The following is a 23,707-nucleotide window of genomic DNA, read 5'->3' as shown; positions in this document are numbered from 1 at the left end:
TCGATGATTTTAGTTCTTTAAACTTCCCATTCCATCAAAATAAAGGATGAAACCTCTAAAAGCTTCTAAATGATGTAGCGCTCGTGCATGAGATGCTGTCTAGTGCAAGTTTCCAGAAGAAAACAATTGAAAAACAGTGCAGAGAGATGCAAAAGCGTGTTTGGTGTGAACTGATCCCAAGACAACTTTCAACCTTATACGGGCCACTTAAAATTTTAGAATGGCCCGGATTTGGCCTATGGGCCACCAGTTGAATAGGCCTGCTCTAGAAGGTGTTAAAATTGGTAACTTTGGTCTTGGTTTAGGGATTTTTGTAAAACCCTACACAAAGTCTGTAGAATAACAGTAATATTCTTCTATATTATAGTGAAATGCAGGTCTGAGTAACACTTGAATCAGGTACTCAACTTAGAGCTGTAGGAGGAAACAAATGTATCACGCTGTTGACTTTTTCCAGCACTCCTTCACAGGCTGACCTTGCACAACCACAGTGGAGGAGGGAACCAACTCACTTTAATTAATATTCTCGGTTTCATGACAACTGCTTGACTTTATATATGAACTAAACAGTGTCAATGTGGCCTTCACATCATTTACGAACAGAAAAACGTGTTTCGTCTTTGTTTTTTCGACTCAAGATGCATCCTGGAGCAACCTTAGTCACAGTTTATTCCACATTGTGCCTTAAGAGCTACTGGAATCTTCCAGCCTGCTATCATGAGACAATAAAATGCCCCCCTCTCCTCCTACATTTATCATGCCCCTACACCCACACTTGTACAATAATAGATCTTCTCACTCTCTACAGTATTACCAGCTGTATTCAAATGCATTCCAATGATGTGCTCTTTGAGGTGATGTCATCACACTCTCCTTTAACCTGCATTGTCTGGATTTAATGCACCATGTATAGTAGTAATGTTTTGTGCACATTACATTTGCGCTGCTGCTGTTTGTTTCCTGAATTTCCCCTACAAGTCAATCTCAGTCAGTACATTTGTATTTTTATCCTACTATTGATTGGAATAATACTATAAATGAAAGTCATATGATTTCCATTTTAGACATAATTGACTGATGTTTTCATGGCCGATACTGAGAGCAGATATATGATGAAAAATATTGGAGCCAAAGTTTCACTCTTGGAATGAAACATGCCATCTGTCAAACAGATTTTTTAAATATCTGACCCGAAGCCAAAGCTATTTGAAATGTTTGCAAAACAACTATCTTACAATTTCATTTCATCTTTGAGCAGATGCTTTTGTTGAAAGCAACTCACAGATGAGCAGAAACAATTAATCCAATTCAATTATTCTTTTTCAAGGAATTGTAAAACTGCTGCAAACCTGATACGACACATGCAAGCAAATCAGTTTGAGAGCATTGTGATGTCTAAATGTTCCACTGTAAGTCAGCAACAGGCTAGTCAGATTGCTGACATTTTAAGGGCCTGCAATAGCATGACCCTACAACCAATCAAATTATTCAAATCAGATTACATGTATCGTGCTAATCCAAAGGTATTTTACATCAGTGAAATGCAAACAAATTCCTTGTCCTTAGAAGTAGGACTCTGGGAGCCTTTGCCACAAAACGTTATGGTCCTTCAAAGGCAGCCTCCATCTTGATAATACATTTCTAAGACCGGCAATGTGGGTCTTGTATTTGTAAACAGCAGAGAAGATCTGAATCTCTATAAAAGGGTTTGTCTGAGTGACAGTCTCACCTGCTGCCGGTCGATTCGGGGCTCTGGGAGGGTGTGCTGCTGGTACTTTCACTCTTTTCCTGTCATGGACAGAGTGACAATCATTGATGGTTAAACATATTTTTACCCTGTGGCTTCTATAATTCTTCAAATGTATTGAAAGGAGTTTAGGAGTAAAGCCTATAAAAGGGAGGATTCATTCATTAAATAGGTGTCCTAGGAAACATGTTCCATGATAAAAACGGCACCTTTAACACCTAAAGAAAGAAAACTATTAGAGCTTTTTTAAAGTTTATCATTTACACTCACATACGACAAAGAATCTATTTTATTCTACCTAAGGGTCATCCACGCTGATTAACTAACCACTGTCATATCGTCCCATATAAAATCTACTTGGTGCATGTTTATTGTAATTTGAACTCATGATAACTTCATTAAGTCCTCCTGACCTGAGAGGGCTCTGTAAGTGGAGGTTGACATCTCTCCTCTTCTTCCTCCGTTACACTGTTGTACATGAAATCCACTTGCTCGAGGTCTCCATTCACTACATAGAAGTTAAAGGACCAAATGTTATACTAATAAGGGTTTAGACACAATCATCTGCGTAGCCACATTTCACACCCAGAGAGGTAATTAACACGTAACAATGTGTGTTTACCTTTAGGTGTTTTTAGTAACATGTCTCTCTCCTCTTCCTTCTGAAAATTTGTGTGTTCACGGGAAATCTCGGTCAATCGTAATGAACGCTCTGAGAAATCGTCAGCAGACTGGAGCAAGAAAGAAGGTCACATACACATGCTCAGCTGCTTAGATCATCCAAATGAAATGAAAACTCTTGATAAGCAGGCCCAAATGGAACCTGCTGACATTTTCACTCACATTTTTTTAGCACAGTAAAATGAGTTGAGCGTTTGAGAAGTGAGCTGTGAGTACTACACCCTTATTGGCAGCTGAAAGCAAAATCAAATTAGCCCCATAAAAGACCCCATGGAATCACTTGATAAGCAGTGATGGGCAGGGCATATCAAAGGGCTCATTACTGTGGAAAACTGTAGAGCTTCCTGAAGGTGCAGATTCCATGTGGGCCTGTTGATAAGCTTTTAGAAACTTCAGCTGAAATGGTGCATTAGTCTTTAATGGAGCAAAATACAAAGCTCTCCTCATACCTCATTTCCTGACCATCTTTTGCTGCCACTGTCCACACTGTTAAACCCAGAATCAAGGGCGCCATACTGACTAGGGAACAGATCCTGATCCAAGAGACTTGAGAGACTACACACACACACACACAGACACACACACAAGCAGAAACATAAGTAAGGTTTTCTTGGAAACAGCGGATTCGAGTTTTTCAACACCATGCACTGATTGTGAGCCCTCTTGATAATCTCTCTCACCAGCTGTTGAAGGCAGTGGGCCGAAGCGCTTTCTCAAACTGATCCTGGGTCCTCTTGCAGGCCTCCATGTTCAGATACTTAAAGATGTGGAACTTTCCTTTGGAGCAGATCTGGGCTGGGGGCATCTGGAGGGGGTTGTTGTCGAGGATGATGGTTTGTAAGTGCCGCAGATGGCGGTAACAAACAGGCACTTGAGATATGCGGTTGCATGACACATCCAACCGAACGAGCGGCAACTCTGACAACTCTGAGATAAGAGAAGTGCAAATTAGAGTATTTAATGCATGCAGCTGCAACAGATAGAGATGATTGGATGCAGTTATTGGGATGGTGTGAGATCTGTATCCTAGGTTATTTTAGAGCAGGGATTAGAAACAGTTCAAGGAAGTAAAACCGAAAACAAGTGACATTGTTTTTTGCAGAGCGTAACTGAAAACCACTATAAAATGATTGAATTAAAAGCACCTTAAAAGTCATCCGCAGTGCAATGCGGTTAGTGCACCTGACACCAAATAAGTATAAACGCTTCAGGCCAGTGAGAGTTGCGCACACAGGACGCACGCACTACAGTGCCAGGCGAAAGTATAAACAAGGCTTGAGTAGAAAAAAGTGGGAGGAGAAGAAATGACTAAAATACTATAAGAGGTGTGTGTGACAATGTGTTTGGGATACAGACCTTCAGGTAAAGTTGTAAGTTGGTTTCTTCTCAAATTTAAATCCCTTAAACATTCTAACTGGCCCAGCTCAACAGGCAGAGTCTGCAGCTCATTACAGCTCACATCCTGATGCAGAGACAAACAGCAAGAAAGAGACAGAGAGAAAGACTAAGGAAATAACAGTGTAAGATTGTGTGTATCTGTAAAAATCACTGTCACTAAAGACCAATTAATTAAGATTTTGGAAGTACTGCAAATACAGTGTTGCGCGCCCATTATAACTTAGTGTCAGTCACACTTGTGTGCGAGTTGTACTTACCACTTGCCGTAGGTGTGTGAGGGTGTGTATAGTGGCTGGTAGAACTGATAACTTGTTGTTGCTGACGATGAGCACCCGCAGTAGAGGGAGCTGACATACTGACGGCGGAAGACTGGACAGCTGGTTTCGACTACACAAAGTGAGAAAGACAGCAAGAGAGAGAGGAGACAGAGACAGAGAGGGGGGAATTTATCAGAGTGAATTTCAAATGCAGTGAATGAATGCAATCAAACACCAGTATAAAAGATGCAGTGACAGATTTACATATAATCCTTTTGATTTCTCCAACCGCAGAGAAGCTGAAATTTCACTCAGGGAGAGCGGATTATTCTGTGGGTCACGTTCTCAAGTATGTGACGAACTAAAGAGTGAGGATGGTGTAAATGTGTTTGTGTGTGCACCTGAGGTTGAGGTAGGTGAGGGCTTGCAGCTGGCACAGGCTGGGCGTGAGGGATCGCACACAGTTGTGGTACAGGCTAAGCGTCTCCAGGGAAACAAATTGACACACCTCCTCTGGCACCTCACAGAGCCGGTTCTTCGACAGGTCTGAAAGAAAAAAACACCAAATCACAGTTAGTACAGGACAATCAATGACCAATCACAGACACAGTTACATGATTGACAGCCTTCAGGCAAACAAAACTACAGATAATGTACACAAAAGACACCCCCCTTATTACAATAGAGGTCAAACTTGAGTTTAATATAATAAAGTTAAACAAATAAACAGGTTAACCTCTTGGCAACATATCCAGGTCATATTTCATACAAAAAGAAAAAGAATGATTAAAAACAAAGCCTAGTTTTGGACCATTACGATCTTTTGCATTGTGACCTTAATAACAAGGTTACTGTCATTACCGCATTGTATCCAGACACTTACATGAGTTTTTCTTTTTAATAATTCTCATTAGTCAAAGAAGATTCTCATTAGATTGTAATAACTGTAATACCATCATTTACTAAATTACTGTGCAAAATGACTTATATAATGTAATACAATGTTTTTTTTAATGAGCATAAATGCAGCACTACAAAGACAACAATGATGTATGCATACTTTACAATTTAAGTAACACATTTGGAATGTGCAGAAAAATTAATCTAAACCAAAACAGACAAACTAGAGTGGATTTGATCTAAACCATTTTCTTTGAGTCCTATTCAATGGCAATAGAACATTCAGACTATAGAAGCAACAGGCATGCACCTATTGTCTAGCATACACATTCAAATACTTTGAGCTGTATTTGGTTTTCGTTATCCAGGGACAGGAAGCACACATGCAGCAATGAAGTTTTCCAAAGGGAACAAAAACGTTTTTATAGGAATTTAGATTTCAGTCGATTTTTGACAGCAATTGAGGATGTGAGCTTTTGGCCTGAATATAGCTCCATATGCCAATTCTGTTCCATATTGTCATTCCAGACAGAATTTTCTCTCTCAGATATAATCGTGAAACACACACTCCTTCTGTGGCACTGGTCTTAGGGTCAGGATGTAGTTCTGAAAAGGGGAGGATTTTAATTACTGGTCCGAGAAAGCCTAGTACAGGGTGTGCGACTGTGAGCGTAAGGGCGACTGTTAGTCCATGTGACTAGAGAGACAAACCAGACGGAGCAAAACAAACAAAAAACACAGAGATAAGGTTTAATGAAGGCTAGTGTGTAATGTTTGCACAGTACATTAGTGTTTTCAAGAATAGAACAATTTTATGCCTTTCAGATTAAGCTCGGCTAAGTTTTGACAGATAACCCTCTTGATGATCAACAAAACCAAAGTTAGTTTCACACAATGAGAACAATAGTGTGGAAGTGCGTGTGAGTGTGTGTGTGTGCGTTCTTAGTCTTCATCTCTGCACTGTCCAACTGCCAATCTGCTCTCCTTTTCAAAATCTTTTGTTTAGCTGTTTTATTTGGCAAGGAAGTGTTTCCCGCCTCTGTTCCCAGTGGGAAATAAAGATTCCCAGGGGCGGTCCACATATCCCACAATGCTCAGCACTGCTGTGCACTCATACCAGCCTAACATGGCACAGATCGAGAGAAATACCAGTGTGCCCACATCATTATGCAAAAAGATATGGGGGCCTGTGTGGCTCAGCGAGTAAAGACGCTGACTACCACACCTGGAGTTGCGAGTTCGAATCCAGGGCGTGCTGAGTGACTCCAGCCAGGTCTCCTAAGCAACCAAATTGGCCTGGTTGCTAAGGAGGGTAGAGTCACATGGGGTAACCTCCTCGTGGTCGCTATGTGGTTCTCGCTCTCGGTGGGGCGCGTGGTGAATTGTGCATGGATGCCACAGAGAATAGCGTTATGTCTCCGCGGTAACGCTTTCAACAAGCCACGTGATAAGATGCACGGATTAACGGTCTCAAACGTGGAGGCAACTGAGATTCGTCCTCCGCCATCCAGATTGAAGTGAGTCACTACGCCACCACGAGGACTTACCAAACCGGAGGTGGAATTCTGCCGTTTCTAGAGACTCCACAGTCTCTTTCTTCTACATTTATTTATTTATTTGGTAAGTGCCCATGGTATAAGCAGGACAATGTACAGTTAGCCTTTGATGCAAAATAAACCCCTTCAGGTCCATTAGCCCTTACTATTTAATCATTAAAGCTGAGAAAGCATCAACTAATAATTTAACATTTTAGATTACAGCTTTAAAACATGCCTGTACTTAAAGAAATATTTCACCTGAAAATGCTCATTTTCTTTTACTCATGCCGTCTCAAACTCATTACTTTCTTCCACCAAAGACGAACAAATTTATGTCTGAATTTATGTCAATGCTTGTCTTTTCTTAAGCTTGAAAGCCTCCGTCCCCATTCACTGTAATTAAAAAAAACTCTTTTTGCTTGAGTGGTGCGATATGTTAACTTCTGGCTCAACTATTGGTATGAGTTTGAGACAGGACTAAATATTTGACCAACCAATGGAAAACAGGCAGCGTGTTTGGGAAACCTGTTTCATCTGGTGCATCTACATTTATATTTAGTCCTATTTTAGTCTTTAGGAGACGCTTATATACTTATCTTTCTTTCGCCACATCACTACAGAACACCTAGTGTCACAGAAATTACACACTTCACCTTTTATGACAATTTCTGCCTGGGTTGCATTGCTTAATAGTGGTTGACCAATATATAATGCTGAGGCAGACAAATCAACCAATATTCAGAATTATTTAATTATTGGATTAATTTTCCCATTTGGCCGATTCGTTTCTGAAGCCGCAAGGCCAAAGAGAATTCCCTGCTTGCATGTGAAGGAGCCATCCGAGACATTTTAACGACCAATGCCGATTTGTTTTGTTGTTACGTGCCATTGTGTTATTGTGTCTGACTCATGATTGTTGCATGAAGGTCAGTCCGCGATGCTCCAAGCAGGCGATCCAGGCCGTGTTAACAGAAAGCGATCAGGAGACTGCTGTACGCTGGATCTGCACGAGCAGGAGAGAGCAACTTCAAAGTAAAAGAGCCTGCTTTAAGTAACTTTGTTTTGTGAGAAAATGCCATTGTAAATGCGCACATGCAGTCTGTGGTTGCTGGACTACTGTGTGCACTATTTCCTTCGAATATATTAACAAAAAAAATATTCAAATCAATTACTCAAATTGAATGACTAAACAGAAACCTGAATAAACTGCTAAGATTTAAAACAATTCAGCATTGGCCATTAAAAAAAGAAAAACATATCAGTCGACCACTATTGCTTAGTGCTTAAATTTATGCTCTTGCAGTGTTTACATTGTGTCCCTGAAAATAGTAGCCTAAATGTATCACTTTCTCAACAGGGTCTCACAAACAACTCCTGTGTGAGGTTTCAAGTTGTCCTCAGCCTCAATGGCATGCACGAATGATTATTCTGGTATGCCAAAAATCGCAAGTCATTAGGCAGGACTGTATTTCAATATTACTCTAAGGGTCTCACTCTAAATATCTTATGTCTGTGTGTACATGAGATGAAGAGAATTCTTAAAAGTGGGAGGTGGTCTCACCACTTCTCTAGCTCACCACATCTCTCCCCTCTCTCTCTCTCTCTCTATCTATCTCTATCTCTCTCTCTCTTCCATTTCTCAGCCGACTGAGTGTTATTATCCCTGCTAGTGTCTCTTCAGTGTAACTGTAGCTGGTTTTGCATCTGCTGTGTGTGAGAGAGTGTTAATCAACAGAGACACACACACACACACACATATCCTCTCCACACACTCCATTCCTTCTCTGGCTCTGGAAGGAGATTAAACCAGTTACCTTGCGGACTCCCTCATGGTTAATTTCAGACACATACACAAAACAAGGCCTAATTATGCTTTAAGATCCACACGAGCTCTATGTAACATTTGCTAACCAGTTGACTTATTGTGCAACAGCTGAAAATTACTGATGGTCTACTTGAAGGCCAGGTGAGGTCACACGTAAGATTTGACTCTTTATACCTGTAGCCAGGAGCTGTACAGTCACCGCTGTGCTTGTTAACACACAGACAAGAACTGATGTGTCATGCACCGAGTCACCATTAACTCAGATATTTATCTGAACAAAACCCGCATGTAATGCTCCATTGCTGTGTTTTGTGCAAAACAAACAGATAGTTTTGGCCAAAACCCATGCCACTGGTAAAGCCAGAAGTTGACATATGGGATCTCTCAAATAAAGAGAACAATATTTTGAAAGTACAACAGTAAGTATTTATGTAAGTTTAATTGCAATTAACTAATCAGCACATTAATTAAGAATTGTAATCAATTGACAGCCCTAGTTTAACATACAACAAAAGTGAATGAATGAAGAGAAGTGAATGCTTTGTCGCATAGTAACTTAATTCAAGATGCTACAGATGTATAACATTTTTCAAACCTGTTAATTCGACGTACAAATGCCGCTATACCGCATCTCCGTAAGCGAGTGACACGATAAAACTCTTGCTTCTGTTTATAGGCTAATGAATGAAGCTGTCTACATTGCAAGCGTGTGACGCTGGAGTGATCTAGTCTTGGTGCTCCCTTATTAGTCATAATAAAGCACACTTGACAAGAGGGAAATTATAATAATTTATGAAAAAATATGTACCGTTTGAGCTTTGAGGTGTTCTTGGTGATGTTTCTTCACTCTGTGGATAGCGCCAAACCCAGAAATGAATAACAGACTGTCTCACTAACTTTATTTTATGGTGTTTGTTTGTGCTCTCTTTAATATGAACCACTTGTATGTTGTATTCCTCACAAGTAAATTGCTCTACAATCGCTGTAAATGTAATTGAAACACTTTGCACACAGAAGCCTCACACAACAGGACGGAAGTGCTCGGCTGCTCTGCGGGCTTCATATCGTATTTAAACTTATGTGAACTCATTACTGATATCATTTTTATACTTTTAGTAAACAATATAGTATTTGTTGTGATGGGTTGATGGGTGTGGCGGGGGTCCACAAACAATTTGGGGTTATGAAAGGGGTCCTTGGTTCAAAAAAGTTGGTGTAATATACCAGCTGCATGGTGAAGAGAGATGCTTAAACACCCGTCACATCTCTCTAGAGCTCCACTTCCTATTCCTACTGTATTTCGCTAGATGGTAGGAATTTCCGGTTGGCTAGCGGAAGTGCGATTGGTTGGCATTTTAGGTGTAGCCGGTCACTGTTTGCTTTCGTGCTGTGCAGTTAAGATTCTTGCTTTTAAATTGTTGTAAACGGTCTCAAAAATTCCCTGGACAATGTGTGCCGTTAATGGTTATCCTAATAATCAAGCGAAACAATGTTATGTTCAGAAACCACTAGCAAAACACAGCGCTCCTGTCCTAGATGCTGCTTCTTCCATCGGCAGCCTACTAAAGGATCGACTTAGGAACATCTGTTTGAAAAAGCTTTGGAATCATTTGTTTGTGCGCTATTTTCACTATTTGTACAACTAGTGCTTTTAATAATACAAACTGTTTTATAGTTGTTTACAGAGAATATTGAACTTTGGTGTACAATGTTTATAATGTATGTCCAAATAAATATGTTTATTTGTATTGCATGTAGTTCTTTATTAAGGTACAGTTTATTGTGCGGCTGTCACGACATCATTATTTCCTAGTCAAGAAAAATAAATTCAATGTATCAACAGGATCAGTTGTTTAGTCAACACTAAAACATTTAATGTAGGTTATAGCATTTAGATGCAGAGATCATGTATGTAAACTACCAATTATAAAGCTAGATTGAGCTTACTACATATTCATCTCCCACAAAATATTTTTTTATTTTATCCGAAAAACAGCAGCATGACAGTCTTATCGGACTGAGCTTGTTGTCATTGCAGGCAATCTCAATGCTGTGCGTTACAGGGAAGACATCCTCCTCCCTCATGTGGTACCCTTCCTGCAGGCTCATCCTGACATGACCCTCCAGCATGACAATGCCACCAGCCAAACTACTTGTTCTGTGTGTGATTTCCTGCAAGACAGGAATGTCAGTGTTCTGCCATGGCCAGCCAGCAAAGAGCCCGGATCTCAAGTCTGGGACCTGTTGGATCAGAGGATGAGGGCTAGGGCCACCCCCCCAGAAATGTCTGGGAACTTGCAATTGTGAAGAGCAGTATTAAATAAAACAATCATTTATATATTTTATTTGCATAAATTATGAAAGGGGTGTGAACATTTGAGACAAAGGAGAATGCAAACTTATCTTCTCAGCTATATACTGTATACGGTTTATTAAACCTCCCGATTAATGGGTTATCAGCTGTCTTTCTTTTCTTTGCCTGTTTATCTAAATTGAGCAATTCTGTGAGTTGGCGACTAATAACAGCCATTTGGCTCCTTAATGTTTTAGTTTAGAAGCCAATGGCTCCCAAGTCATTTTTTAAGTCTGGAGCCCTGCATGATGCCATCTTTGTGAAGTGCACCAGTCCCTCCTGCAGCACAGCACCCCCACAAAATGATACTGCCTCCCCCATGCTTCATGGTTGGGATGGTGGTTATAGATGCCTTTCAGGTTATGTAGATATAGGACTCGTTTTACTGTAGATATAGATACTTGTCTGCTTGTTTCCTCCAGCACAATGTCCTTTGCTGTTGTTCTGGGATTGATTTGCACTTTTTGCACCAAACTACATTCATGTCTAGGAGACAGAATGCATCTCCTTCCTGAGCAGTATGATGGCTGCATGGTCCCATGGTGTTTATACTTGCGTACTCTTGTTTGTACAGATGAACGTGGTACCTTCAGGCATTTGGAAATTGCTCCTAAGCATGAACCAGACTTGTGGAGGTCCACAATTTCTTTTCTGAGGTCTTGGCTGATTTATTTTCCTATGATGCCAAGCAAAGAGGCACTTTTGAGAGTTTGAAGGTAGACCTTAAAATACATCCACAGGTACACCTCCAATTCAGTACATCTCCTATCAGAAGCTAATTGGCTAATTATCTAAAGGCTTGGCATAATTTTCTGGAAATTTCCAAGCTGCTTAAAGGAACAGTTAACTTAGTATATGTACATTTCTGATTCACTAGAATTGTGATTATAGTCCATTAAAAGTGAAACAATCTGTCTGTAAACAATTGTTGGAAAAATAACTTGTGTCATGCACAAAGTAGATATCCTAAATGACTAGCTAAAACTATAGTTTGCTAATATTAAAACTGTGGAGTAGTTCAAAAATGAGTTTGAATGACTTCAACCTAAGTTTATGTAAACTTCTGACTTCAGTTGTATGTTGAAATGAGCAAAAATTGCAGAGCAAAAAAAAAAAAAAAGAGTCAAGAGTCAAGTTTAACAGAAGTACAGCAATGGAATACAGGAGTTTTTTTGGAAGGCGAGTAATGACAAATTTAAATTTTGGGTGTGAACTATCCTTTTAACTACACTTTTAAGTTTTTGTTAAAGGTATTTAACAAGAACAACAATAAAAACCTCTTGATAGCTCATGAATGCTCAGAACTTAAAATTCTGCCTTTTCCTCACTAAATCGGTTGCATGGTTTCTGAAGAATTGGAATACAGTATACAATTCACATGGACTACTTTAATGGTGCCTTTTTTAAATCTACAGTCCCTCTTGGAAAAGAGCAGCCTGGACATTCTGGCTGACATCTTAATTTGTTTCACAAAATAGAAAAAATAATACAGGTTTGGAGCAACATGATGCTGAGAATAAATAAAGACAGAATGTTGATTTTCAGGTTCTATTCCTTTAAATTAGTACTGGAGATAGAGTTGAAAATAAAAACACATTTCGCCTCTAAATGTTTCCACCAAAGACACTGGAGAAACAACATTTAATTCCTTTTGTTCCCCTGAAAGAGGAACAACAATAAACTGTGCCTTAACTTGACATGGGGGCAGAGGGTAAAAAGAGAGAGAGAGAAAGACACAGAGGGGAGAGGAGTGCAAATCTTGAAAGGGGACAAGTGAATGAGTAACATCAGCACAACAATAGTAGTGAAAGCACTGAGTACTGGCCTGAGCCGAGGGGCTGACGGAACAAAAGCACACGGGCCAGAATGACTAGGCACAATCAACAGAGAACCACTGGAGGCTAAAGTCTGTGTGTGTGTGTGTGTGTGTGTGTGTGTGTGTGTGTGTGTGTGTGTGTGTGTGTGTGTGTCGGTCAGTCAGACACACAAGTGAGAGCTTTTAAAGTACATCAGTGAATTTAACATCAGAATAAATCTGATTATTTGACCTCACTTCTACTTTAGAGAGTTATGTGCACTAACCAAATCGATCAAAACATCACTGTGTGTTGTGCCTTTTTCATTATTGCACTGTAAAACTAAGTTTCTTTTTTTCAAGCACCAGTCCACAAACAGGGCTCTAAACTATCAGTCACGGGATCAGACAGTTTAAACATAATCCAACAGGACAGCCGTGATTTAAACAAGCTTTTAGACATAATTAACTTAACAATAACACCATAAAAGGCAGAGAAAGGCCTTGTTCAGGCTGCCACTAAAAATCAGATTTTTTGCATATCCAGATAGTGTCCAGATGAGTTGATAGCCTGGACAAATGCGCTCGAAACCTGATTATTTTTTCAGATGCGTCGCAGTCCGGACGCTCCGGCTGCTCAATTCGGATTTCAAATGGTCTTTGGCATCACTCTTAAAACGACACACAATGATGATGTTAAAAATCGGTGACTGCAGCACAGAACATCACATTATTTACCGGTCTCCTCCATCGCTGAGGTTTTTTTGTGCGATGGAGGAGTTCTGCACAGTGACTAGACAGGGCGATTATTTGGAGAGCGAGCTGATGCACCTCCATTTTCCAACAGCGGTTTTGAAAGCATCGTCAGGTGGGTATGCCTACGTCATTACCAAAGCAACACATGCAGATAGGTTGGTTATGTCTGAACGCGCAAATCTGATTTGATCACTTGCAATTAATAGTGTGGACGGTCTGCCTGAAAAGATCTGATTTGAGAAAAAAATCAGGTTTGCCTGCAGTCTGAACATAGCCAAAGTTACTTCAAGAAGCAGATTTAGAGCAATAGTACACTTCTATTCTATTCCTGTCAGTGGTTATGTACATACAAAACTGCTAGGATGTTGTGGGTTTTGCCAGGGTGATGCTATGCGTTTGCTAAGGTGTTATGAGTTATTTTTAACATGTGGTTCGCTAGGGTGTTCAGGGTGGTTGCTTACAGAGCCCACCCCCAAGTCTGTCAGATGAAAACCAATCTTAAAAGAAAATCGATAGCCAGATTGCTTTTAAAAAGTAATAGCACATTTCTCAATAAACTGCATGATTTTAGATATTATTCATTTCATTCATATGAATTGTAATAGTTTAGTCGAGTACTCTAACCCACAAATTGTCATATAAGAACACTTGTAAGTGAAATTTATAGCTATTTTTTATCACTGTTTTTTTGTTATTTTGTTTATTAATAAAATGCGCTCTGTCTGAGTTCAGTGATTTAACGCTCATACACGCATTCTGGTCTATTGAGCTTCCGAGTTTCTTGTACCGCTTTACAATTTCGCTCCACTACTAAAACAGATAATTGCCCATTGGTATGCATGACTCTAACAAGAACTGTGTACAAAAACAATATAATTCAATAAGAATCAAAAGTATTGCCACACTCGACTTCACACTTGGCCAAAGATGACATCATAATTCCTTCTCTTTCCCAAAACTTCAATGTCACAAATCCGCAGAGCCTCCCTATTTACTTAATTGTAACTGCGAGCTTTGATAGATTCAGAGGGAAAGTACAAGGGCTGTGTATCGCCTGGCACCTCACAATACGATACGTATTGCAATACACATGTCACGATTTTATATATTGCGATACATCGCAATATCATAATTTTATTTGATTACAAATTAATTCCAATTTCAATTCATTTAGGTATATTTCAGTATACTGATGTCTGATGATGAGCATGTAGCTTGAAACACCACGTTTTTGTCTCATTAAATTGATTTGGAAGGAACAGTGTGCCAACTTTGTTCTGTGTTTACATGATATGAATACACATATAGTTTAAAATAAATAGCGATACATGGATCTAAAGTATCAATACAATATAATGACAAAAAGTAATCGCAATATTTTAGATATTTGATTGTATCGACAATAGAAAGTACAATATAATTCAGCATTGCACACGGTATGCTAAAAACTATTTCCGATATTGGAGCTGTGAAGTTTTTAATAGTCGACTAGCTGGTGCACAATGAGTATGCTCCTGCACGTTTCTAGAATATTTCAGTTAGTGTGCTCATTTTGCCTACAAGCAGAAAAACTAATTATTATTAATTATACAATTAAATTATATAAATAATAATACATTATTATTAATATAACAGCAGTATTCAAGTATCAAATAACTGTATAAAAAAACTGAAAATAAATAAATGAAGGCTAAATTAAAACTACTTAATATATTGCTCTTCGCTGTATGATTCAAATGCATTAATACTAGGAATGTTAATGAAAAAAATCAATGATTGATTATTCAAAAAATTAATAGTTAGAATTTTAGAATTTACTGCACTAAAAGAGTATCACAAAGTGATAGTGCATAGTGCATGTGCGTCGAATGCGTTTCAGTCCGCTTGTGGTTAAAAGAGTATACTTTGCAAGGGAATACGGTCGACTAGGTGCAATCTGATACGGAACGTGGAAAAACTACGTTTACACTGGCCTATACTTTATTTGTGTAGCTGATAAAAACACAGATTCTCAAAAGTGTTCCTTTATGTCAAATAAGGGCTTGTGCCTTGTGGGTTAAATTAGAGAGCCTTAAAGGGACCTATTATGCAAAATTCACTTTTACATGGTGTTTGTACATAAATGTGAGTTGACAGTGTATGTACACAACCACCCTACAATGTTAAAAGTTCACTCATTCCTCTTTCTTATATTTCTATTAGTCAATAACAGTGTGTGTCACATTAGAGCAGGCCTCCCCCACGACTGGTGACTGACTCCACCCTATTATCATAGATCCTCCCCTGAGAGATCTACACACAGTCAGCATTTTTTTCCACGCTGGAGCTGCTACAGTGAGAAGAATAATGTATCAGCTTAGTAAGTGTCATAAGTGTTGTGTTGTTTGCTGTAAAAGTGAACATATGAGTCTTCATGTACTCCCGGCATCAGAGCATCTGAAGACGCAATGGATAAGTTTTGTTTTTGAAGGAAATGTGCCTCAAAACATAAAACATTTTGTGTATGTTTGAGAAAATCATTTTACATCGGACTGCTTTGTGAATGAGTGTCAATACAAGCAGGATTTTCAAAATGATTTATTCTCAAGCATGAATCAGTACCAACTGTTTGTGTTCCAGCTTTATATCCTGATGATGCAAGTATCACACTTTATATTTTGTGAATGTTTGCAAATCAACTTTCCGAATGTGCTTGTTAGCAGATTCCACGGCTAATGCAGCTAAAGCTACCATTGTCTCTGATTGTATTCATGGAGACCAGAGCTATGTCAGGGGCAGGGAGCAGCAGCTCATTTGCATTTAAAGAGACACACACGAAAACAGCATGTTTTTGATACCACCCAAAAGAGGCATTTATAACATGGTTTAATAAATGATCTGTGGGATATTTTGAGCTGAAACTTCACAGACACATTCTGAGGACACCTGACGCTTACATTACATCTTGTAAAAAGAGGCATAATAAGTCTCCTTTAATATAACGTGTGAAAGTTACAAACTTAGGACAGAAATATTTTACTATTGCATAATATATGATATTATATTACTATAATTAGCTATTCAGGTTGGATAGATTTCAAAAACAAGCGTAAATGTAAAGTGGACCAAGACTGCATAGAGCTGACCAAAAAGAGACATTTTTAAATATTTGTAAATATTTTGATCTTAAAGTGCTATATTTAAGTTTTTATAAGTTATAATATTAAGTTATATAAGTTTTAAAGCCTTAAAGGGAATCATATATTATATTATACTCAGTTAAAAATGAATATATGACTTCTTAAAGTGTAAGAAGCACACATACACCTTAAAGTTGAACAATTAATCATAACTGTGAAAACCCTAAAAACAGAAAATTAATAGTCAGCCAATTTTCATAATCGTGACAGTCCTTATAATAGCAAGCACTATTAAAAAGTGCTCATGGTTAGGGAGTGCCCAATCTGGTCTGTGTGAAGTGTTGCCAATGACTATAGTAAAACTCCTCTGACGATGCTGTGCTCGACATTATCTACCCGCTGGTGGGTCTTCCTGCTACAGTCGATGCTGTCATCGATATGGTGCAGTCTTCAAACACTCTCAGTGAACAGAGCGGTCAGTGTGCTGCATCCTGTTTAATCTATGGTCAACGGCCCAAGGCCCTGCACTTAGACTACAGTGTTATCTTTGTCTTTAAACATCGGTGGAGGCCACAAAAGGTCAAGCCTATGGATTTAGCCATCCAAACATTTAGAAGTCCCAAGTTATCCAGCAACTCCACTAGTGCAGCGAAAGCATTTTGTGTATGTGCAATACACCTTTGTCACTTTCAAGCATAGGCCTAATAGTTTTCCACCTCTCTTTGTGAACAGATTTATCAAAGTCACAATTAAACAGACTTGTTTACTTATAGTTTAACAGGCATTATCAGATACTGACGTGCATCACACTAACTGCAAAGATGGCTACCCTGTAGCCAGATAGGGTTAAGTGTAATTACTTAAGCACACAATGGTGAAATGGTGATCAGGATCTCTCCGGGTCATATTTTGGCCCTAACTGGGATAGAAACCCGCTAGTGTTACCAGCCCAAATGCTATCATTACCTGTGAAAACAATTTCAATTCATATGATCAGTTACATCAGTGCAGCGGTTTCCTGTTGTCTTCTGTCTTGTTGTTATGGCTGGACGATTAATACAATTTTATTTTCAATTACGACTGGCTTCCAACGATTATGTAACAAGATAATATAGATAAAATGATTATTGTGTCACATTAAATTTCGCAATTAAACACCCCGGGTGGGTGTTATACCTTTAAAGCATCCTTTATTAAAATTCAAATAATAAGGAAGCAGGTTATGAAAATAAACACTACAACTGGCATTTCTCTGTGCGGTCAGCGCCGCGTCTATAAGTTGCGTGAAGTGACTGGGGAAGAGATTGAACCTTCTCCCAGCTGATGAACACTCTTGCGTGGGGTGCTCATCACTCGCACCTGTTTGCAGCAGCTAGATTGTAACATAGTGAATCATAATATCACAATCTAATGTCACGTTGACTGTGTGTATCTAATCATGAAGAAAATCGGCGATACACAGCTCTATAAAGAAGAGAAAGTTAGTTTTTTTTGCAAGTTAAAGATGGATTGAAGTGAACATAAAGATGTAGTCTAAGAATGTAGTCTTAGCCCATTATACACTGGAACAAAATATGTTTTTGATTAGACTTTTTTGGCATGTTTTCCAAAATAATTTCTAAAAATCCTTTAAAACAATGAACATTTACATTAGGAGCTATACTGCAGAAGAAAGATTTGTTATCGGAGAATGTTGAATACAATATTTAATCAAGGCTCGACATTAACACACAAGTAGACTGACTTAAATGTCAATAACGAAAAAGTAACCGGCTATATTTATGATAGCCTAGGCCTGTGTCACTTATTACAAAGTTCATATTCTTATTCTGCTGCTGAAAATAACCCAGAACACGTAATTTTATAATTGGCTAGCGATCTAGTAACAGCTGCACCCTGTTTGATTGACAGGCGGCGTATGTGTGTGTGATGAACATGCGCATGTTCCGAAAATGGGAGTACATGAAGACTCATATGTTCACTGTTACAGCAAACAACACAACACTTATGACGCTTACTAAGCTGATACATTATTCTTCTCACTGTAGCAGCTCCAGCGTGGAAACAAATGGCGGACTGTGTGTAGATCTCTCAGGGGAGGATCTATGATAATAGGGTGGAGTCCGTCTCCAGTCGTGGGGGAGGCCTGCTCTAATGTGACACACACTGTTTTTGACTAATAGAAATATAAGAAAGAGGAATGAGTGAACTTTTAACATTGTAGGGTGGTTGTGTACATACACTGTCAACTCACATTTATGTAAAATCACCACGTAAAAGTGAATTTTGCATAATGGGTCCCCTTTAATCCTCTACATCCTGCTGGATTTTTTCGTCATTACAGTGGAAACAACTTAAAATCCTCTGTCATTTTGGGGCATACAGATAAGTGTAAGACACCATTAGAGACTATAAAGGGTCTACTTTTATTTTTGTACACTCAAAATAACAACAAAACCTTGTGCTTTTGTAAAATAAAGAAAATAAAGAAAATAAAAAGGGTGAGCTTTCAGCGGTCTCTGAAACATGTCTGAACTGAACTGAAACTCCACGAATACTTATCACACAAACATGAAACATGTCTAAAGAAAGCTTAAAATGTCTGCTTTTAAATAAAACAATTAAAATTTAAAACAAATATTCTCCTGCAATGTAATCTGTATGAAACTAAGCAATTTACATTTTCTCCCGGCTGAGTTATCCCTAATGTGATCACACCCATGGGCAGAGGGCGCTATTGATACAGTAATGTGCCGAGGCGATCAATTCAAATGGTAAACGCCCCCACATTAAAAACAAAGGTCATTAACTTTTTTGGACATTTGGAAGATGGCACGATACACAGGTTAGGAAAAGTCCACATTTTCCTCAGAAGAAGAGCAGGACTCCGATGAACGTTTGCATTTTGAAGAGAGACTTGATCCAGCTGAGGATACAATTTCTGAAGAGTTAGTCATTTAGTTTTACTTGCATATTAGTTGACATGCTATTTTATATAAACATGTACATATTTTACTAGTGGGACTGTTTGCAGACTTGCCAGACTCCTAATAAGCAAGTTGTTGCTTCGGCTAAAGCAGGTATTTCAATTGTATGCTGTATGATATAAATATGATATGTAATATGATATAAAAATAATATGAATTTTTGGAATATATTTTAACTAGTGTTTATGCTGCCTCACCATCAATGAAGCTTGTGCTTGCAAATATGTGTTCGGGTGTAAATGTGTCATATTATAATCTAAATCACCATATTATAATTATTTCTGAAGGATCATTTGACACTGAAGACTGCAGCAATAATGATGAAATTTCAGCTTTGATCACAAATAGCACTTTACAATATATTCAAATAGAAACTGTTCTTTTAAATTGTAAAAAGAGTTCACAATATCACTGTTTTACTGTATTTTGGATCAAATAAATCCAGTCTTGTTGAGCAGAAGAGACTTCTTTTAAATGGTAGTGTAGGTCTAAAATTAAGTAAAGTCTTTATGTAAAGAAAATGTATAGTCAGATTCATTCTTTTAACTTAAAACTTGATTTTGATCATTAAGTCTTCTTACATTCATTCTCTCGGTCACATTCCTCATTGATAGGCCCAGGGGAGGGGTCTTTTGTCTCCTCAGGTGTGAATTACATCAATATTCATGTTAATTCACACCTCCTCGCATATGACATTTCTAACACTAAAAGTGTCATACAAAAGTTCAATGACAAAATTGTTTTTTTTTTGAATGAGTGATCAGGATGGGTTTCACATCATTTTGTAGCAAAAACTCTAGGCTAAAAGATCCAGTTCTCAAAAGTCTTGTGGGCAAATGTTTAGTATGTGTTATATGGCTTTATTTCAATTACTTATATTATTATTACTTTTTTCAAAAATCATTTTCTCGCAATTTTAAACATGTACACACATGTTGCTCACATATTATTGTAGCCCAGTTTGTGCTGAATACAGTGTTATCAGACTTTAGCCATTAATATTTTTTTAAGCAACTGAAAATAGCACAATGTCAAGGCATGTCAAAACGTCTCCTGAGCCCAAAATACCCTCAGACCCCACAGGGTTATGGGCTCTTGTCATATCTGGATGAATTTGTCAATAAGAAGAGAGGTTTGGAAACCTTTCTAGTAATTATTACGGTGAAAACGTGAAAATGTCCTATAAAAGGACATTATACAGTATATATATAAATAAACCAAAGCAAGATCACGCTTTATTTATGCCTTTGTTCGCTTTTTTCATAGCTTTTAAAGTCCTGCGTGGATTCTTATTTCAGTGTAATTACAGTTTTCAGTGTTGAAAGAATTTAGATCATTAGTTCTGTACAGCAGCACCTCCACTCTCTAAACGCAGAGAACGCAGCCTGCGTAGGGCTATATAGTGCACCATTTCGAATGTCTGCCATTTTGTAGGATTGTCTGAATTCTGAGTGAGCCACTCGTTCCCTACTTTTGTTCACTCATTCTTACCCACAATGCACTCTAATTTAGTGTACAATCAACGACGGTTAATTGCCCATAATCCACCGTGGGGAAGACGTACGAGCTGTACGATGCATGCAGGAGAGAGAGAGAGAGAGATGCCCGTTTACTGCTTCCTTCCATCCTGCAAAGTTTTATTTCATGCTAAATATATTAAATTACTTTTTGACCATTCATTACTTGATTAAAATAACAATAACATATAGGAGGCAAAAAATACAGATACGTTTTAAAATGTACTTTTTATTTATATTTATACAGAATTTTGCCATCAAGATGAAGAATTATTTATTTTCTAAATAATTCACTGAGGTGATATTATTTGAACTCAGGAGACTGCACAAAGTGAAAATTATAATTCTGTAGATGATTTACATATTCTGTTATAACATGCAGGCAATGATGATTTGGTTGGATGAGAGAAATGCTGCCCAGATTATTTTGGAGTTTAAAGATACTAAAGTATAACAAATAAATACAATAATTTGATCAAATGTGTTTACTCTATATATTAACATATATAATAAAATTACAAAAAGAATGAAGATTTATTGTATTCATATATTATTTAATAAGAATAACAAGTAAGGCACAAGTATTTTAAAAGTGGCTATGTGATGTTGTTTCTGCGTAAGCCCCAGAGCACAAACGCTCGGTGTGTACATCAGCATCCGAATTCACTCATTTACTGCTGAGATATTGTGCACTAACTGCCATTCACTATATAGGAAATAGTGAATGAATGAACAATTTTGGACACATCCTCTCTCTTCGCCACACGATCGCCTCATGCCCGCACATCTCTCATTCTCGCGACTCGCGCCCCTCTCTTTGCACGCGCAGAAATGCTCTGTTCGTGCTCCAGTTGTCAATCACGCGAACGGAGGAGCAAAAGGCATTTACACATAACTTGGATGTTTACATGAATTTATACAGTTAATCCACCCGAAGTAGCAGCAATAGCTTCCAGTATCCCCGCGAGGGCTGGGGTAAATGCATAAATAATGCTCATGACATGCGGGAAGCAGGACAAAGTGCACTGATATATTGCTGCACTGATTTAAATATGCACACTTAAAAACTGATGTCACAATAGCCCAGTTACAGAATCACCCTGAAAATGGCAATCACCATGACACAGAAAAGCACACGTTAGCAATAGAGCCAAAACTTACCTCAGCGTGCTGCCATAAATTGAAGCTGAGATTTTAATCTTGAAATATCAGATTGTCTTGGTGTTAAATTAAGGCATTGCATGGTGAAACTATTCTTTTTAACTGAGTAGAGTGAAGTGTTTCACTTTGAAGAGTTTGTTGCTGCAGCAGTGATGGACTCGGCTTGAGTGACAATCTGTGACTGTGCACGCAGCTGTGTGAATTGTGAAGTGTGAATTTCCATGTAAAAGTCCCATTCAATAATCTCTCAACAAATTACACATTAACTAAAATTATACCCTGTAATGTAATGACAGGAATCTTGCACAATGAAGTAAAAGTACATAGTATATTAGAAATGTACTTGAGTGAGAGTAAGTACCCACTTTTAAACTTACTCTAAAAGTAATTTTTTTTTTCAAAAAGTTAGTCAAGTAAATGTATTGCGTTACTACCCACCTCTGCTTGCAAATGTAAATGTAAGCTAATAGACCTGCTGCCGTCTAGTGTGTCATTACAATAATCAAACAACCATAACAAGAAAACAAGAAAACACTCACTGCTCTTGACTGAGTAGTCAGTAGCTTTAAAAAGTATACATGTATTATAATCATACAGTGAAGACCAGTAGTAGTTTTATTTGGCATTTCATTCTGAATGTTTACTTGAATACTTTAAAAAAAATTGAAACTCTTCATTTGTATTTCTTTGTTTTATTATTTTTAATCTATTTCTATCCATTGCTGGTTTTTATTGTTATTTTATTACTGTTTGTTTACTAGTCTTGTATAATTACTTAAAAACTTGAAACCGCTCTTCCTTAACTAACAGTTAGTGTAATTATTTGTTGTGGTTTTGAAGCTGGTATTGAGAATCGTCAAAGATCTTGCTGCAATAACACAATGAAAAAGTAGATCTCACTCCATAGAAGTGTGAGCACACTGCTGTTAATAGTGGCAATGGAGGCTTTCCTTTATTTGACTAGCATACGTAACATAAAATAATTATCATATGGCAAAAGCCTCCTCCCCTACCCAGTGCAGTTTACATTTCAAGTTCAAGGTAATCCACTGTAAAGGGATCCATGGAAAGGAGGAGGCGAGAACCGGCTTTTCAACATAAATGATGGTTTAATGATAAACTTAAAAGAAGACACAAACACACACATGACGGACATGTCCGTAAACGATCTCTCTCTCCCGCACGATCCTCTGCAGTCGACCTTTATCTCTCACGGAGGCAAAATTTGCCTAATACGGGACCGGGTGTGTAGGATCAAGACCCGGCCCCGCCCTGCCACATCCACCTTGTTTTTTAGTTTTTGAAGTTTAATAAATGCATGATGTTTTCAAAGCCAATGAGTAATCGTGATCTCAATATTGACCAAAATAGTCATGAATAGTGTTTTTCCATAATTGAGCAGCCCTATTTGTTGTTTAGTAAGCCTATGTGTTCAGTGTTGACCAACACTTTGCATATAGTGTAAATAATGCAAATGTTTCTTTTATTACCAGATTGCCTCATATTACGGAAGTCCATTTGGGAATTTGTGTGCTGTTTTTCTTTTCTTGCTTTTTATTTTTTTATTAGGAGGGAAAGGAAATAAGTTTGTGCTTTGTTTCCTTTTATTTGTTACTTATTTTTCTTTCTTTCTTGTTTGTTTTCAAACAGCTTTCTGAATACGCCCCCCCATC

At 38.1% G+C, this 23,707-nt stretch overlaps 1 protein-coding gene across 3 annotated transcripts in view; it reads right to left on the bottom strand.

The window, feature by feature from the left end:
- Window positions 1-23,707, bottom strand: part of LOC127658784 (leucine-rich repeat and calponin homology domain-containing protein 4-like) — a 61,016-nt gene that overhangs the window by 21,352 nt on the left and 15,957 nt on the right. For all 3 annotated transcript variants that reach the window (XM_052148317.1, XM_052148306.1, XM_052148328.1), the window contains exons 2-9: window positions 4,485-4,629; window positions 4,084-4,213; window positions 3,785-3,890; window positions 3,109-3,355; window positions 2,878-2,983; window positions 2,370-2,478; window positions 2,161-2,255; window positions 1,730-1,788 (exon numbers count right to left, since the gene is read on the bottom strand). In XM_052148317.1, the coding sequence (XP_052004277.1) occupies window positions 1,730-1,788; window positions 2,161-2,255; window positions 2,370-2,478; window positions 2,878-2,983; window positions 3,109-3,355; window positions 3,785-3,890; window positions 4,084-4,213; window positions 4,485-4,629 (997 nt within the window). The remainder of the gene's footprint in view (window positions 1-1,729; window positions 1,789-2,160; window positions 2,256-2,369; window positions 2,479-2,877; window positions 2,984-3,108; window positions 3,356-3,784; window positions 3,891-4,083; window positions 4,214-4,484; window positions 4,630-23,707) is intronic.

The sequence above is a fragment of the Xyrauchen texanus genome, chromosome 2 (genome assembly GCF_025860055.1).
Source record: "Xyrauchen texanus isolate HMW12.3.18 chromosome 2, RBS_HiC_50CHRs, whole genome shotgun sequence".
NCBI classification, from domain to species: domain Eukaryota; kingdom Metazoa; phylum Chordata; class Actinopteri; order Cypriniformes; family Catostomidae; genus Xyrauchen; species Xyrauchen texanus.
Note: the sequence above shows the minus strand (reverse complement) of the source record. Positions and strands in the feature narration are given on the sequence as shown.